We start from the raw sequence: 15344 nt of genomic DNA, 5'->3' as shown, positions 1-15344 counted from the left end.
CTTGTAGACAAATATGGATCTTGCAATTAAGCCCCGCCCCTCGATCTGATATCCAAAAACAAGTTTTTAGTTTCTCGCAGAGAACTAATGATTTTGCAGTTAAGCTTCGCCCTCTTGGATCACAACGAATAAAAAAAATCATCACAATTGAGATAGGGTGGGTGGGCGGGGTAACATTTTGCCTTTGTTTCTTAATATGTATAGACTTTTTTCGACAACAAGAAACTTTTTTGAAGTAATCATCTTAAATCTTCCACTTTACGGAAATAACTAATTGGCACTAAATTTAAACTCATTTAACTTGTCAATTTTTCAGTTGGAGCGACCTAATCCAGTTTCTTGTTACAACAAAAATACAGTTATTTTTTATTAATTAATTTATTTGCAGATCCAGATGAGTCTCCTAAAGTAGAGTGTAGATTGTGAAATGCTTACCAAAATTTGCCTTAATCATCCCTCCAACTCATCAATTTTATAAAATAAAGTGTTCCTGTACTTGTGCTTTATGAATTGGTCTTGTTTTTGTTAATTATTATTATAATTTTTGCTATTTTTTGTTGAATACTCTTTTATCTTAATTTTCATTTCTGCAATTATAATAAGTTTAATACGATTTACTACATCAATGTGGTATATAAAATACGTTATAATAAATTTTATATAAATGTATTATGTATAAATTTCTATTATACTGGAAAATTTGGTTTTTTAATTTTTTAATTTAGAAAATATCATGAGGACATAAGAAGTGAGAGTAGGTTACTTAAATAATAAGAAACAATATTTTATAAAAATACATAGCTTGTATTGATTTGAACAAAAAAACAAAGTTGATCTTAGTTCGTTTTAATAACTTTGCAGTTGAAACGATGCCCAATCTAGCGCGGGGATGTTTTAGCACATTTAGAAAAGTCGGTTTATGGTTATTATGGGGTTTCTCATGAAATTTCCCAAATCACTCAAAATATCACTACTTGTTACTTCTTCAGGGTGGGAGAGTCTTCCATAAAATAAAACGTTTGGATTTTCAAACAATCCGGCAACAATCATAAAAACGGCAGGATGGTCCACAACAAATTTAAAAATTTTCTGTTTCCTCCTTTTACTAGAATACAGAACAATCGCCCCTACAGCTATACCAAACATTAATACCATGTTCTATAAGATGTAAACAGTTCATGTACCTGAAGCAGCAGCTGCTTCTGATCCTTTTTCGTTAACATCAATGCAAGCCTTTTGAAGTATTTTTGTTATGCACAAATTCTCTCCCTCTTCGAGATCGATCATCCCTTTAAAATCGGCTTCATTTTCGTCATAAATCACTTCAAGTCCAATCTAGAAAAAAATCACAAATTGATGCACAATTACCTGCTGATACCACTCGAACATACCTCTTTTATCAAGTCATCCATCTCCATGGTCGTCTCGAATTTAAATTTTGGTAAAGACACGTCCACTGTTACAAGATTCAACTGCTTGAGAATTTCAGTATGATTCGTTTCAGATAGGAGAGCTTCCAGTTCTCCAATCCCATTTTTATCTTCTGGTAAGAAGATCACCATGTAGATCTCCTTACCCTCATACGGCAAAGCGAGAATTTGAGACTTTAATTGTTTATTGTCGTTGTAAAAACCATGTTTCCGACCTTCCATCATCTGCACTTTCACTACATCGCGATTGTTCAGATAAAAATATCTCACCTTAGTCTTATTTTCAGAAAAAGGTACAGCCCAGTTGCCTTTAAAATATATCGCGTTAAGAAGAAGCAAAGAAGTAGAAGCTATCAAATCGTCATTCACTATATTCTTGATTTTTCCGTGTGTTTTTCCAGAGACCCATTCGTTTATCTGTTCGACTGTTGCGCTCGTTTCATCAAAATCCAAGGCTTCCACTTCAGACTCAAAATATTCTTTGACCGTGTTTTCGAATGACGATAAAAGTTGAAATTCTTTTCGAAGGTAAATTTTGAAAGCAGTGTGTAAAAGTACGTTTTTTAATGATGTCAAGTTGCCCGTTATTTCTTGGTAACCAATCGCTGTGCTTAAGGGGTCAGGAATTTGAAGTACTTTTTGGATGGTTTCTAGAGTCACGTTTCGTGATCCTTGGTACGCCATGGCGACGATAATGTGAAGGCTGAACGGAGAAAAGAACACATTTCCGGGTTTCCGGGCAAGGATTTGGTAAATCTTATTGGTGAAGGTGACATTTCCGTGGAGAATTTCTTCGGTAAAATCTTGACTGGAAGCCATCAAAAGTTATTTAACACTGAAGAATGCTCCTCACACAGTTGTTAATAACTGAAAGTGCAGAAAAATTCAAACTTTGGAGATTTTCGGGACACAGTTTGAGGTCATGGTAAGTTGATGAAGGAAGAAATATTTTTGATTTTAAAAAACGACGAAAATATAGAGATCAACTACAGTAGTTGAGAGTTGTTTATAAAAAATGGTCAACATACAACAGAATTTGATATATGCATTCAAAATTATAACAGTGTTAATAACATAATAATATTACCTGTCTTAATATTAATAACGTGGAATTTTATCTGGTAGAAACTAAATCGTTATACTTATTAAATAAACACAAAAAATGTGTTTTATTAAATTTGTAAAACATTGTCCAGAAAATCCACAAACCATATAAAATAATTTCACTCTTGTGTGTTACAGAATATCATATTTGTCGAGATGAGATTCGTCTTCAATTAAGAGCCAATGAAATTAATCACTCAAGTTATTGGTTGTGGATTTTATATGACAAGCAATAGAAAATAGGTAAAAATGTCTTTAAAATTAACTCCACCCAACTGCGCATCTGTATTTCATTGGTTTGTTGTATTAACTATGAGATGAAAATTGAATTATATTTTGTCCAATGTATCCTTAAAAAAAATTTAAAATGGCCCCGCAACTTACTTGGTCATTTTGTTGGACACAAAAAGGATTTTCTGGTAATAATCTATGGAATCTAGACAAAAACGGCAACACTAATCCCACCCACCTTCGCTTTCGAATTTCATTGGTTCTTTTGATTAGATGAAGACCGAATTTTATTGCGTCAAGTGAAGAACTAGGCTTAAAAAAGTCAAAGTGGCCCCGCCCACCCACCCGGTTTTCTCTTTGGTTACTCATTTTATTGGACGAAAAGTGTATTTTATATTGAAGAACGGTGGGATCGAAAAGTGAAGAAGTGAATTTCTTTGGCTTATTTGATTAAATGGAAATTGAATTTTAATTTGTCGTGTGGCCAAATGCACTTATAAAAATTCAAAATGGCCCCGCCCATCCACCCGGTTTTTCTCCTGATTACTCATTTTATTGGACAAAAAGGGGGTTTTATATTGATAAACATTTGAATCTAGAGGAAAAGTTAAAACTAACCCCACACACTTCCTCTTTTGGATTTCATGGGCTTTTTTTTATATTTTGTCTTTTTTTTCTTAATATACGTAGCCATCTTTTCGCACCAAGAAACTCAGAACATAGTTAAAATGGTAAAATTGCAAAATCGACATTTCCTTATACAAATTTTCCATTTCCAACATGTTTTAAGTTTCATGTTGTGAAAAGAAGTCTACACATATTAAAACAAAAAGGCAAAATGTAAGCCCGCCCACCCGCCCTGTCTCTATTGTAATGATTTTTTATTCGCCGTGAACCAAGGGGGCGGAGCTTAACTGCAAAATACTTATTTCTTTACAAGAAATTAAAAACATGTTTTTGAGTATTGTGTTGTACAAAGAATACTATGTATATTAAGAAAAAAAGCGGAAATATAAGCCCGCCCACCCACCCGATCTCAATTGTACTAATTTTTGTATTCTTAGAAACCTAAAACACGTTTAAAATTGTAAATTTTTGTAAGGAAATATGGATAAACTGTTAAATACACAACACATAAATACAAATAAAAAAGTCTCTACGTTTAGAAGAAACTTTTCTCGGGTAGTCTAGTTCTTTGTGATGGTAAAATTTCTCATCATCTTTAGGAAGCTGCTAAAGTAAATCATCAAGTCTTGCCTCATTATTTTTACGAAAGCAGTTTTAACTCACCCAAGATATCATTAAATTTTGTTTGTACCTATGATGACAGTGTTGTGGGTTTTACAAAAATGACACCGAACCAGTCAATACTTTCGTTGAACACCAGAGAGCAAGTCTTCAAAGCGATTCACGCTTGCGTGGAATTGTGTTTAGTTTTATTACTGACAGTTCAATTGTATATTGAGATGCAGATCATTGTAATGTGGCGAATCGACATTGTCAGATTTGTTTAAATTATATTGAAAAAAATCGGATTAAAATTTGATCTATCGTACTAGTTCATAATATGCAATTTTGTAGATTACTTTAACCAAAAGATCTGGTTTAATCAACATTCAAAGAAAAAAACATGTCCTCAACAGCTGGTTCAACAATTCATTTTAAAGCAAACGGTTGATTTGATTGCATTAAGTAGAAAATTAAATACCATATATCTCTTATAAGAAAAGGATAACCATATTTTCAAAGTAAGCGCGAAAAAGCAAATCATTTCTGTTTTAGATTTTTGCACCAAATTAAATATCTGTTATAGCAGTTTTCTAAATTATAAAACTATTATAAACAATAAAATTTCCTCTGAACACTTTTTTATTTTAATTTTGATTTCTACAATTATAGTAACAAAAGTTCGATTTGCTATGGTATATAATATCATAAATATCGTGTAAATATATACTCTATGAACAATAAATATTTGAAACATTTTAGTTCTCAACACATGCTTTGAATATCACACAATTAATCTTAGTTGGTTTTAATAAGTTTGCAGTTGAAAGATGCCCAATCTGTTTTAGCCCATTTAGAAAATTCGGTTTATAGTTTTGAAGGGTTTTCTCACGAAATTCACGAAACCACTCAAGATACCACTGTTTGTTACTTCTTCAGGGTGGGACAGTCGTCCATAAAATAAAACGTTTGGTTTTTCAAATAATCCGGCAACAATCATAAAAACGGCAGGATGGTCCACAATAACCTTCACAAATTCTCGTTTTACTTTTGGGAAGCCTACCGGAACATACTCTTCTACAACTATACTAAACATTAGTACGATTTTTTAACAGTTGATTAGTACATGTACCTGGAGCAGCAACAGCTGACCCCTTTTCGTTAACCTCAATACAAGCCTTTTGAAGTATTTTAGTTACGCACAAGTTCTCGCCCTCTGCGAGTTCGATCATCCCCCTAAAGTCGGCTTTCTCTTCGTCATAAATCACTTCTAGTCCAGTCTAGAAAAAATCACAAATCGATGGACAATTTTACCTCGCTGATACCACCAGCACACATACCTCTTTCATCAAGTCATCCATTTCCATGGTCGTCTCGAATTTAAATTTTGGTAAAAACACATCCACTGCCGTGTAATCCAATTGACTGAAAATTTCACTATGATTCATTTCAGATAGTAGAGCTTCCAGTTCTCCAATTCCATTTTTATATACTGGTAGGAAGATCACCATGTAGATCCCACCCTCATACGGCAAAGCGAGAATTTGAGACATTAATTGTTTATTGCAGTTGTAAAAAACATATTTCACCCCATTCATCATTTGCACTTTCACCACATCGTCATCGTTCAGATAAAAATTTCTCACCTTAGTCTTACGTTCAGAAAAAGGTATATCCCAGCTGCCTTTAAAATATATCGCGTTTAGAAGAAGCAAAGAAGTAGAAGCTATCAAATCGTCATTCACTATATCCTCGATTTTCCCGTGTGTTTTTTCAGAGACCCATTCGTTTATCTCTTTGACCGCAGCGCTCGTTTGATCAAAATCCAGGGATTGCACTTCCGACTCAAAATATTTTTTGACCGTGTTTTCGAATGAGGATAAAAGTCGAAATTCTTTTCGAAGGTAAATTTTGAAAGCAGTGTGTAAAAGTGCGTTTTTTAATGACGTCAAGTTGCGCGTTATTTCTTGGTAACCAATTGCTGTGCTTAAGGGGTCAGGAATTTGAAAGACTTTTTGGATGGTTTCTAGAGTCACGTTTCCTGATCCTTGGTACGCCATGGCGATGATAATGTGAAGACTGAACGGAGAGAAGAACACATTTCCGGGTGTCCGGGAAAGGATTTTGTAAATCTTGTTGGTGAAGGCGGCATTTCCTTGGAGAATTTCGTTGGTAAAATCTTGACTGGAAGCCATCAAAAGTCATTTAACACTGAAGAATGCTCCTGACGCTGTTGTTAATAGCTAAAAGTGCAGTTGATGAATTTAAAACAAATTAAATCCACAATTAGTTGCGTTGTTAACGAAATTAACATTGTGTACCTAAGTAATTCTAATTCGTCAAATAAAAAAGTCTGTATAATGTTCAGCCTACGACTAGAAGAAGCTTTTCTCGGCTTGTCTACAGACAGCTCTTTTTGGTCGTAAAACTTTTCATCGTCTTTAGAAAGCCGCTGAATTATGATGTGATGCTTCATTATCTTTACGAAAGCAGCCTTACGTGTAACTCACCTCAGAAATCCCTAGATTTTTTTGTACCTACGATGACAGTGTTGTGCGTTATATAAAAATCATAGTGAACCAATCAATACTTTCCCCAAATCTCAGAAGGCAAGTCTTCCAAGCGATTCACGCTTGCGTGGAATTGTTTTGTTTTATTGGTGGCAGTCCAGCTGTATATTGACATTTTGATTAAAAACAAACAATTTTTGAAGTTGCGAGTCCAAATTATAACGTTGTTAATTGGGGGCTACTAGGACCATTAAATTCACAATTCTTTAGATGGATGATACCCAGTAAACACACTTAACTCTGCCTACGAACTTGTTAGCTGTTACATCCCAAACTGGGTACATTTGCTTTCCCTGTGGTATGTAATGTAATCAACAGTGATCTATGCTTGTAACATACTGGTGACATCCACATTGTTTCAGACTAGAGACGTGCTCGTTGGTACATCATCATAACGTTGTGTTAGTATGTCGCTAGATTGTCTATATTTTGATGTATCTGTTACGTTTTATTTCAAACGCCAATATAACGTATTAAATGGACATAGACGTTACGTATATATCGCAACATCGTAAACATATGACTCTCAGTATATTTTATTAACATGATCTATGCGATATGAATAGACATTTCAAAAAGTCTAGTTACCATTTAGGGATATGGATATGGAGAGTAAAATTTAGAGCTTACAGTAAATTATTATTTTATTCAATGTTTGAAAAAATATAATATGTAATAAGTAATAAAATACAAAAATTAATATAAATTCATAATATAAATAAATAAATATTATATATGATTTCCTAATTCGAAAATAATACAATATAATTTACACTTAAAAAAAGACACAGAAACCATAAACTGTCGTTGTTTTTTCTTTCTTCAGGCGTTGACTAGAATGCCGTAGCCACTCTGAGCAGCGTTGTTCTACTTCTTTTTCTATTGCGGAATGAGTCTTCATTGTAATTTCTTCACAAATAAAAACTGCAATAATCATATTTATTGCAAAAAAAATACCTTTCATGATATTCATTGTTTTTGTCCCAGTCATTTTGGAATTTTCCAACCGAACAAACAAGCTACAGCAAATTCGCTGATTTTTTTTTTTTTTTTTAATACACGCCCCACATTGTTCTTTTTTCCATTACCACCTATCTGGGACAATAGCAGTTCCTGAAATAAGAAAAGAAGAAAATATTTTAATGTGTATATATCGAGTGACTCTGAAATAAGTTCGGAAAATAAAACCACAACATCACGAAGTAGAGAAAATTTTAAGTAATTTCTTTTATCTAGTCCTAATTCAGGGGAAAAAATATCAAGATCTACACCTCATTCAGTGCCATTTGTTTTCATCTAAGCAACACACAGCAAAAACAAAGAAAAAATTTAATCATTGCCGCATCATTTACATTTAACAAGATGTTCCGTATTTGTTTCTTGAAACTGGAGCAGCAATTTAATTACTTTGAATCCGTGTGACAATTAAAGGATTTTTTCTCCGAATCTATTTGAAAGTCGCCGCGTATGTATAACATACAGGGTGCTTCACTATAAGACTTTTCTGCAACCCACTATGTATGTAACGTGTTAATCGAAATGTGTCATGTTTAGTAGGTTGCTAAAAAGTGTTATAGTATTACAGGCATCTACCTGTATATAATATCCAAAATTGTGTTATATGTGAGTACATATAAATTTATTGTTTTTTTTTAACTTACAAAGTAACCTGCTTGTTGTAGTAGGTAGAGATAATCTTCTAATTCCTCAAAATTTGTTTACCTGTGGTCTTGGCGGCATATCTTCTATTACTGTTTTCTTTTTGATTTGTCACATTTGATGACGTTTTCATATTGGAGATTTGTTCACTCATTTCCTTTAGAATTTCTTTTGTTTCGCACATATTTTTTGTATTTGTTTCAAGTCTAGAGTAAAATAATGTTCATTAGCACCTAGTTCATAAAGAATTGCAGTAACATACCTTTGCAACATGTTATGGCAAAGCGCCTCACTTTCAAAAACAATCACCCTAAGTTCTTCAAAATCAGCGGGAGTATCTTCAGTGATTAATGGTGGTATTTCCAGCTTATCTGAAAAAACTGTTGCTGTTATTTACGTACAGTTATCAAAAACAACAGAAGCATGTCAAAATTAAAATGATTACTTCATTAGGATTATATTAACTTACCTAGTGTAAATACAACCCACACTGAATGGCACAATTTTCACAAAACTGCATTAAAAATGAAGTGAGTTACGGATTCACGACAAAGGTTCGGTGGTTGTGAACCAAATGGCCAAATGGAATTCGACAGCTTCACTGTGAGTGTGAAGTGCAATAACCATAAATACGGAAAAAAAGGATCGTCCGACTCATAGACAAACCAAACCAACAAAGGTCCGACTGCACCCCCCAAACATCTGGTGGATAGTAAATGCAGAAGTTGAGCGTTATTTTTTCATTAGATGAAATAAATTTAATAAAATCAAAATTAACCACTCTCTAATTTTTTTGCTACCCATCATCGCTTTATAAACGTCTTTCTGAAATCAAAATTCGACGAATGAACTCTTCAAAACCTTGTCCCGTTTCAGGGACAATGGGCAAAGAATTTTTATGGTTTTGTTTGTGTCGTTGGGTCTTCCCTATATTACCCCAGATGTTTAAGGTGACCAGACGTTCCGATTTGATCGGAACTGTACCGATTTCAGTACTCTAATTCCGATTTCAAATTTCGTCCAATAAATGTTCCGATTAAAACATTCGTTCCGTGAATGTTCCGATTTCTATAAATCTGATAAGAATAAAGGTAAATCCTCGGATAAATCACTAATTTTCATGAATAGTAATTTTATTTTGTGAAAAATTGGGAACAAAACTTGTATCAATACGGTTGTCAGCACTGTTTTAAATGTCAGCTGATGTCAGTACTGTTAGTATATTACAACTAAAAATTTTCAAAGCAGTTATATATCAGATTACGATGGAAATGGAAACTAATGTTCCAATTTCGGACTTTTGAAATCTGGTCACCTTACAGATGTTCTATTTATAATTTGCCGAGCAGGTACTTACAAAATAAGATTTCAAGTGAACAAGTTTACAGAAATAATTCTTAGAAATTATTACAATGAAAAAAACTTGTCTTTGGTGTATTTCTAATAAAGCCGTTGTATTTTTCGCTCTGAATATAATTATTAATTAAGCATTACGAACTCACTGACGAAGGTCACTTTTTAAAGAATACGACGACCCACATCTAACTGACCATATAATCTTTAACAATAAATTTCAAATAATACCATAGTGGTTTTTTTTAATTTTGATAAGGTGTTGTAAAACTATTTCTGTTTCTGTCTTCATTCCAGATACTGTATTTACGTGGGCAAAGGATGCCGTACGTGGGATTTCAGGGGCGGAAACGTATACCTGCTTAAATACTGTAAATACAGTGGTGTCGAACGAAGACAAAAACAGAAACATACCCGATGTATTGGTTATTAAGTTATTATACATACACTCTATTACCGACATTAAAAAAAGTCTACACTATTTCATCATATCTGCTGCTTTATTATCACATTATCCCAAGGTATACTTGACAAGTCTAACTGAAAGAGATCATTATTTATTTGCTTTAAATTTCGTAATGTAATATACTTTGGTTTTTGTATCGGCGAACAAATTTTTAATTCAGCAAATACCAGTCTGTGGTCTGATATGGCGTCTGCATTTTTCGTACCTTTGTTCAAGACTAAACCCGGTTTGTTAAAAAAAATATGGTCAACTAAAGTCGTTGATGTAACAGTGACTCTAGTAGCTTCATCGATAATTTGAAACATGTCAAAATTAGACATAGAGTCAGTTAGCACATTAGTAATATTTAATAGGTCAATGTTAAGATCACCTACGATTGCAACTATGTCGTACTCTGGTATTGCTTGGGACAAAATATCTTCTACTAAGTTAATAGTATTCATTAAATTACCTTCCGGTCTGTAAATCACTCCTATAAGAATGCTTGTATATTAACCTTATATTTAAGCCACATATGTTCCATACAATCATTATGATCAACGTCAAATTTAACAGTATCACAATTTATGTTATTTCTTACATAAAAACCTACTCCACCTCCTCTTCGCTCATCGGGTCTGTCCATACGAAATAAGTTGTAACCATTCAGACCTACATCAGCAGAAGCAATCTTATTTGAAAGCCATGTTTCGCTAATCCCAACGAAATCAAAGTTATCTGCATTAACCGAGTCACAAAAATCGACAAAACTAGCTGTAAGTGACCGAACATTTATTTTAAATTTTTTTTGAACTTTATGAACCATAGTCAATCTTATTTTGTAAATATTTAACTTTATTTCGGTACACAAAACATTTAGCTTCATCTCCGCAAACATGATTTACGTCTATATTGGAAGATTTGTTTCGTTCGTGGTACTCAAGACACAGATGTCAGCACTATGTAAAAAATGCCAATTTTCGAGTGTAGAATATTTATAGGTTAAAATACACAGCAGCTGTAATTTTAGAATTAATTTATTTTTAAATTGAAGTCGGTAGCGGCTAGTGCGTATGCAGAATTCTTATAATTTCGACTATCAACACCAGTGCTAAAACTGGTCTTCGGTGTAAAATCATTTTAAATGTCTTCTGATCAAAATCCTGTCCAAGAAATTCTTCAAGGTAACGTCGCCTTCACCAACAAAATTTACCAAATCCTTTCCCGGAAACCCGGAAATGTTTTCTTTTCGCCGTTCAGTCTGCACGTTATTCTCGCCATGGCCTACCAAGCAGCAGGAATCGAGACACTAGAAAATATCCAAAAAGTGCTCCAAATTCCTGATCCTTTAAATACGGCCATTGGTTACAAAAAAATAATCCGCAACTTGACATCCTTAAAAAATGGGTTCTTACATACAGCATTCAAGATCTACCTCGACAAAGAAAAACAACTCTTGCCGTCATTTGCAAGTACCGTTAAAGAGTACTTTGACTCAGAAGTCGAACTCGCCGATTTTAAAAAACCAACGGAAACCGCAAAAAAGGCAAACGAATGGGTCGCCGAAATACACACGGAAAAATCAGACAGATCGTCACCAAAGAATCCGTTATGTCTTCCTGTCTGTTTCTTCTTAACGCGCTCTATTTTAAAGGCGACTGGGATTCACCCTTTTCTGAAAATAAAACTCGAGAGATGCCTTTTTATTTGAATGATGAGAGCGTGGTGCAAGTGCAGATGATGACGGGTAGAAAAAACGCTTCCTACAAGTTCGACGAACAACTGAATTGTCAAATTCTGGTTTTGCCCTACTGTAATAACGGGATCAAGATGGTTATTTTACTACCAAAGGAAAAAAATGGGATTGGAAACCTGGAAGCTGCGTTGAGTCAGATGGATCTTAGTGAAATCTTCACTAACTTGCGTCGAAGAGAAGTGGACGTGTCTTTACCGAAGTTTAAATTCGGGACGTCCATCGAGTTGAACGATGTGGTAAAAGAGGTATGTCTTGGTAGGGTCGATGTGGTGGTTGTGTATAAACTGGTGACTTTTCTAGATGGGGCTTGCTGTGATGTACGACGAAGTGAACGCCGATTTTAAGAAGATGATAAGATTAGGCGCTGAGCAAAATTTATACGTTAGTAAAATTCTGCAAAAGGCTTGTATTGAGGTTAACGAAAAGGGGGCAGAAGCGGCCGTGGTTACAGGTATGTGTTCTGATCATGCTCGAATACAAGATCGTGCTAATGTTTGAAGTTTAGTTATAGAAATGCAAGTCGAAGTATGCTGTACGTACGTACAAAAGTCAAATTATAAGTTCGTTGTGGATCATCCTGCGATTTTCATGATTGTTGCCGGAAAGCCTAAAAACACAAACATTTTGTTTTATGGAAGGTTGTACCACCCAAAGTACTAATTAAGAAGAAATGCAACGCAGTGAAGCAAACTGATTTGATTCATATGTACTAAATGGTCTCAAGTTAAAGATCAACTACATGTCGTTTTTGGTTATTTTGATACGTAAAATTGTAGCAAACAAACACTCTTGTTTTATAAAAAATATATAATTGGATTTATTATAAATAAATTGGTACGAGACATCTGTTTCTTAAACTAAATTCTCATTTCGATTTCTGTATGTCACCGTAATAGCATCCACCTGAAGAATAGTTAATTTAATGGTCCTAGCCACGAATTAACAACGTTATAATTTGAACTCGCAACTTCCAAAATTGTTTGGTTTTAATCAAAATGTCAATATACAACTGGACTGCCAGCAATAAAACAAGACAATTCCACGCAAGCGTGAATCGCTTGGAAGACTTGCTCTCTGATATTTGGGGAAAGTATTGATTGGTCCACTATAATTTTTATATAACGCACAACTCTGTCATCGTAGGTACAAAAAAATCTAGGGATTTCTGAGGTGAGTTACTCGTAACGCTGCTTTCGTAAAGATAATGAAGCATCACATCATAATTCAGCAGCTTTCTAAAGACGATGAAAAGTTTTACCACCAAAAAGCGCTGTCTGTAGAAAAGTCGAGAAAAGCTTCTTCTAAACGTAGCGTAGGCTGAATATCATACAGACTTTTTTATTTAACGAATCAGAATTACTTAGGTACACAATGTTAATTTCGTTAACAACGCAACTAATTGTGGATTTAATTTGTTTTAAATTCATCAACTCAATGTGTCCCGAAAATTTCCAAAGTTGGTTAGTTTGAATTGTTCTGCAATTGCAGCTATTAACAACAGCGTGAGGAGCATTCTTCAGTGTTAAATAACTTTTGATGGCTTCCAGTCAAGATTTTACCAACGAAATTCTCCAAGGAAATGCCGCCTTCACCAACAAGATTTACCAAATCCTTTCCCGGACACCCGGAAATGTGTTCTTTTCTCCGTTCAGTCTTCACATTGTCATCGCCATGGCGTACCAAGGATCCAGAAACGAGACACTAGAAACCATCCAAAAAGTACTTCAAATTCCTGACCCCTTAAGCACAGCAATTGGTTACCAAGAAATAACGCGCAACTTGACGTCATTAAAAAACGCACTTTTACACACTGCTTTCAAAATTTACCTTCGAAAAGAATTTCGACTTTTATCCTCATTCGAAAACACGGTCAAAAAGTATTTTGACTCGGAAGTGCAATCCCTGGATTTTGATCAAACGAGCGCTACGGTCAAAAAAATAAACGAATGGGTCGCTGAAAAAACACGCGGAAAAATTGAGGATATCGTGGATGACGATTTGATAGCTTCTACTTCTTTGCTTCTTCTTAACGCGATATATTTTAAAGGCAGCTGGGATATACCTTTTTCTGAACGTAAGACTAAGATGAGAAATTTTTATCTGAACGAACAGGATGTGGTCAAAGTGCAAATGATGGATGGTCGGAAATATGTTTTTTACAACGACAATAAACAATTAAAGTCTCAAATTCTCGCTTTGCCGTATGAGGGTGAGGAGATCTACATGGTGATCTTCCTACCAGTATATAAAAATGGAATTGGAGAAATGGAAGCTCTACTGTCTGAAATGAATCATAGTGAAATTTTCAGTCGATTGGATTATACGGCAGTGGATGTGTTTTTACCAAAATTTAAATTCGAGACGACCATGGAAATGGATGACTTGATGAAAGAGGTATGTGTGCTGATGGTATCAGCGAGGTAAAATTGTCCATCAGTTTGTGATTTTTTCTAGATTGGACTTGAAGTGATTTATGACGAAGACAAAGCCGACTTTAGAGGGACGATCGAACTCGAGGAGGGGGAGAATTTGTGTGTAACTAAAATACTTCAAAAAGCTTGTATTGAGGTTAACGAAAAGGGGTCAGAAGCTGTTGCTGCTTCAGGTACATGTGCTAATCAAATTTTAAAAAATCGTACTAATGTATAGTATAGTTGTAGGAGAGTGTGTTCTGGTAAGCAACCCACCAATAAAACGAGAAATTTTGAAGTTTATTGTGGACCATCCTGCGGTTTTTATGATTGTTGCCGGATTGTTTGAAAAACCAAACGTTTTATTTTATGGAAGACTGGCCCACCCTGAAGAAGCAGTAAGGAGGGATGTCTTGAGTAATTTCGTGAATTTCATGAGAAAACCCTTCAAAACTATAAACCGAATTTTCTAAATGTGCTAAAACATCCACTCAACTGCAAACTTATTAAAACCAACTAAGATTAATTTTGTTTCTTTGCTGAAATCTAAAACAGGCTGTGTATATTTAAAGATAATGTGATATTCAAAGCATGTGTTGAGAATTAAAATGTTTCAAATATTTATTGTTCATAGAGTATATATTTACACGATATTTATGATATTATATACCATAGCAAATCGTACTTTTGTTACTATAATTGTAGAAATAAAAATTAAAATAAAAAAGTGTTCAGAGGAAATTTTATTGTTTATAATAGTTTTATAATTTAGAAAACTGTTATAACAGATATTTAAATTGGTGCAAAAATCTAAAACAGAAATGATTTGCTTTTTCGCGCTTACCTCGAAAATATGGTTATCCTTCTCTTATAAGAGATACAAGGTATTCAATTTTCTAGCAACTGTTTACTTTGAAGGGAATTGTTGAACCAGCTGTTGAGGAGATGTTTCTTTCTTTGAATGTTGATTCAAGTATATCTTTTTGTTAAAGTAATCTGCAAAACTGAATATTATGAACTGGTAGATCAAATTTTAATCCAATTTTGTCACAATATAGATTGAACGAATCTGACAATGTTGATTCGTCACATTACAAAGATCTGCATCTCAATCTACAACTGAACTGTCACTAATAAAACTAAACGCAATTCCACGCA

The 15344-nt window shown here is 34.1% G+C and overlaps 4 protein-coding genes across 6 annotated transcripts; 2 read left to right on the top strand and 2 right to left on the bottom strand.

Annotated features, from left to right (window-relative positions):
- Positions 1-747: 747 nt before the first annotated feature.
- On the bottom strand, positions 748-4337 carry LOC135130963 (antichymotrypsin-2-like). Its single transcript, XM_064058454.1, has 4 exons — positions 4056-4337; positions 1392-2297; positions 1185-1335; positions 748-1133 (listed from the first exon to the last, which is right to left on the bottom strand). The coding sequence occupies exons 2-4, from the start codon at positions 2247-2249 to the stop codon at positions 904-906; spliced, it is 1239 nt and encodes a 412-aa protein (XP_063914524.1). The 5' UTR covers positions 2250-2297; positions 4056-4337; the 3' UTR covers positions 748-903.
- Positions 4338-4777: 440 nt separating this feature from the next.
- Positions 4778-6581, bottom strand: LOC135131025 (antichymotrypsin-2-like). 3 transcript variants are annotated; one of them, XM_064058537.1, is made up of 4 exons: positions 6503-6581; positions 5333-6176; positions 5125-5272; positions 4778-5075 (listed from the first exon to the last, which is right to left on the bottom strand). In XM_064058537.1, the coding sequence occupies exons 2-4, from the start codon at positions 6050-6052 to the stop codon at positions 4846-4848; spliced, it is 1098 nt and encodes a 365-aa protein (XP_063914607.1). In that variant the 5' UTR covers positions 6053-6176; positions 6503-6581; the 3' UTR covers positions 4778-4845. The 3 variants fall into 3 exon arrangements, with proteins under 3 accessions (XP_063914607.1, XP_063914606.1, XP_063914605.1); XM_064058536.1 differs by lacking the exon at positions 6503-6581 and having other exon boundaries at positions 5333-5515; positions 5639-6233; XM_064058535.1 differs by lacking the exon at positions 6503-6581 and having other exon boundaries at positions 5333-6233.
- Positions 6582-11477: 4896 nt separating this feature from the next.
- LOC135131086 (intracellular coagulation inhibitor 2-like) lies at positions 11478-13411 on the top strand. Its single transcript, XM_064058617.1, has 4 exons — positions 11478-12020; positions 12076-12226; positions 12281-12945; positions 13323-13411. The coding sequence occupies exons 1-3, from the start codon at positions 11574-11576 to the stop codon at positions 12433-12435; spliced, it is 753 nt and encodes a 250-aa protein (XP_063914687.1). The 5' UTR covers positions 11478-11573; the 3' UTR covers positions 12436-12945; positions 13323-13411.
- Positions 12952-15286, top strand: LOC135131085 (antichymotrypsin-2-like). The gene is made up of 3 exons (XM_064058616.1): positions 12952-14169; positions 14230-14380; positions 14430-15286. The coding sequence occupies exons 1-3, from the start codon at positions 13312-13314 to the stop codon at positions 14657-14659; spliced, it is 1239 nt and encodes a 412-aa protein (XP_063914686.1). The 5' UTR covers positions 12952-13311; the 3' UTR covers positions 14660-15286.
- Positions 15287-15344: the final 58 nt, after the last annotated feature.

Source organism: Zophobas morio, unplaced genomic scaffold (genome assembly GCF_036711695.1).
Source record: "Zophobas morio isolate AGI-343-1 ecotype UQ-CSIRO unplaced genomic scaffold, CSIRO_AGI_Zmor_V1 ptg000018l, whole genome shotgun sequence".
Lineage (NCBI taxonomy): Eukaryota > Metazoa > Arthropoda > Insecta > Coleoptera > Tenebrionidae > Zophobas > Zophobas morio.
The sequence above is the reverse complement of the archived record's forward strand: the minus strand, read 5'-3'. Positions and strand labels throughout refer to the sequence as shown.

Bases quoted from the DNA above. Each gene is read 5' to 3' on its own strand.
- LOC135131085 (XM_064058616.1), top strand. From the start codon at position 13,312: ATGGCTTCCAGTCAAGATTTTACCAACGAAATTCTCCAAGGAAATGCC. The intron at 14,170-14,229 runs GTATGTGTGCTG...GATTTTTTCTAG, and splicing joins TGGATGACTTGATGAAAGAG to ATTGGACTTGAAGTGATTTA. The intron at 14,381-14,429 runs GTACATGTGCTA...TGTATAGTATAG, and splicing joins AGAAGCTGTTGCTGCTTCAG to TTGTAGGAGAGTGTGTTCTG.
- LOC135130963 (XM_064058454.1), bottom strand. From the start codon at position 2,249: ATGGCTTCCAGTCAAGATTTTACCGAAGAAATTCTCCACGGAAATGTC. The intron at 1,336-1,391 runs GTATGTTCGAGT...ATTTTTTTCTAG, and splicing joins TGGATGACTTGATAAAAGAG to ATTGGACTTGAAGTGATTTA. The intron at 1,134-1,184 runs GTACATGAACTG...TGTTTGGTATAG, and splicing joins AGAAGCAGCTGCTGCTTCAG to CTGTAGGGGCGATTGTTCTG.
- LOC135131086 (XM_064058617.1), top strand. From the start codon at position 11,574: ATGGGTCGCCGAAATACACACGGAAAAATCAGACAGATCGTCACCAAA. The intron at 12,021-12,075 runs GTATGTCTTGGT...TGACTTTTCTAG, and splicing joins TGAACGATGTGGTAAAAGAG to ATGGGGCTTGCTGTGATGTA. The intron at 12,227-12,280 runs GTATGTGTTCTG...TTTGAAGTTTAG, and splicing joins AGAAGCGGCCGTGGTTACAG to TTATAGAAATGCAAGTCGAA.
- LOC135131025 (XM_064058535.1), bottom strand. From the start codon at position 6,187: ATGGCTTCCAGTCAAGATTTTACCAACGAAATTCTCCAAGGAAATGCC. The intron at 5,273-5,332 runs GTATGTGTGCTG...GATTTTTTCTAG, and splicing joins TGGATGACTTGATGAAAGAG to ACTGGACTAGAAGTGATTTA. The intron at 5,076-5,124 runs GTACATGTACTA...TGTTTAGTATAG, and splicing joins GTCAGCTGTTGCTGCTCCAG to TTGTAGAAGAGTATGTTCCG.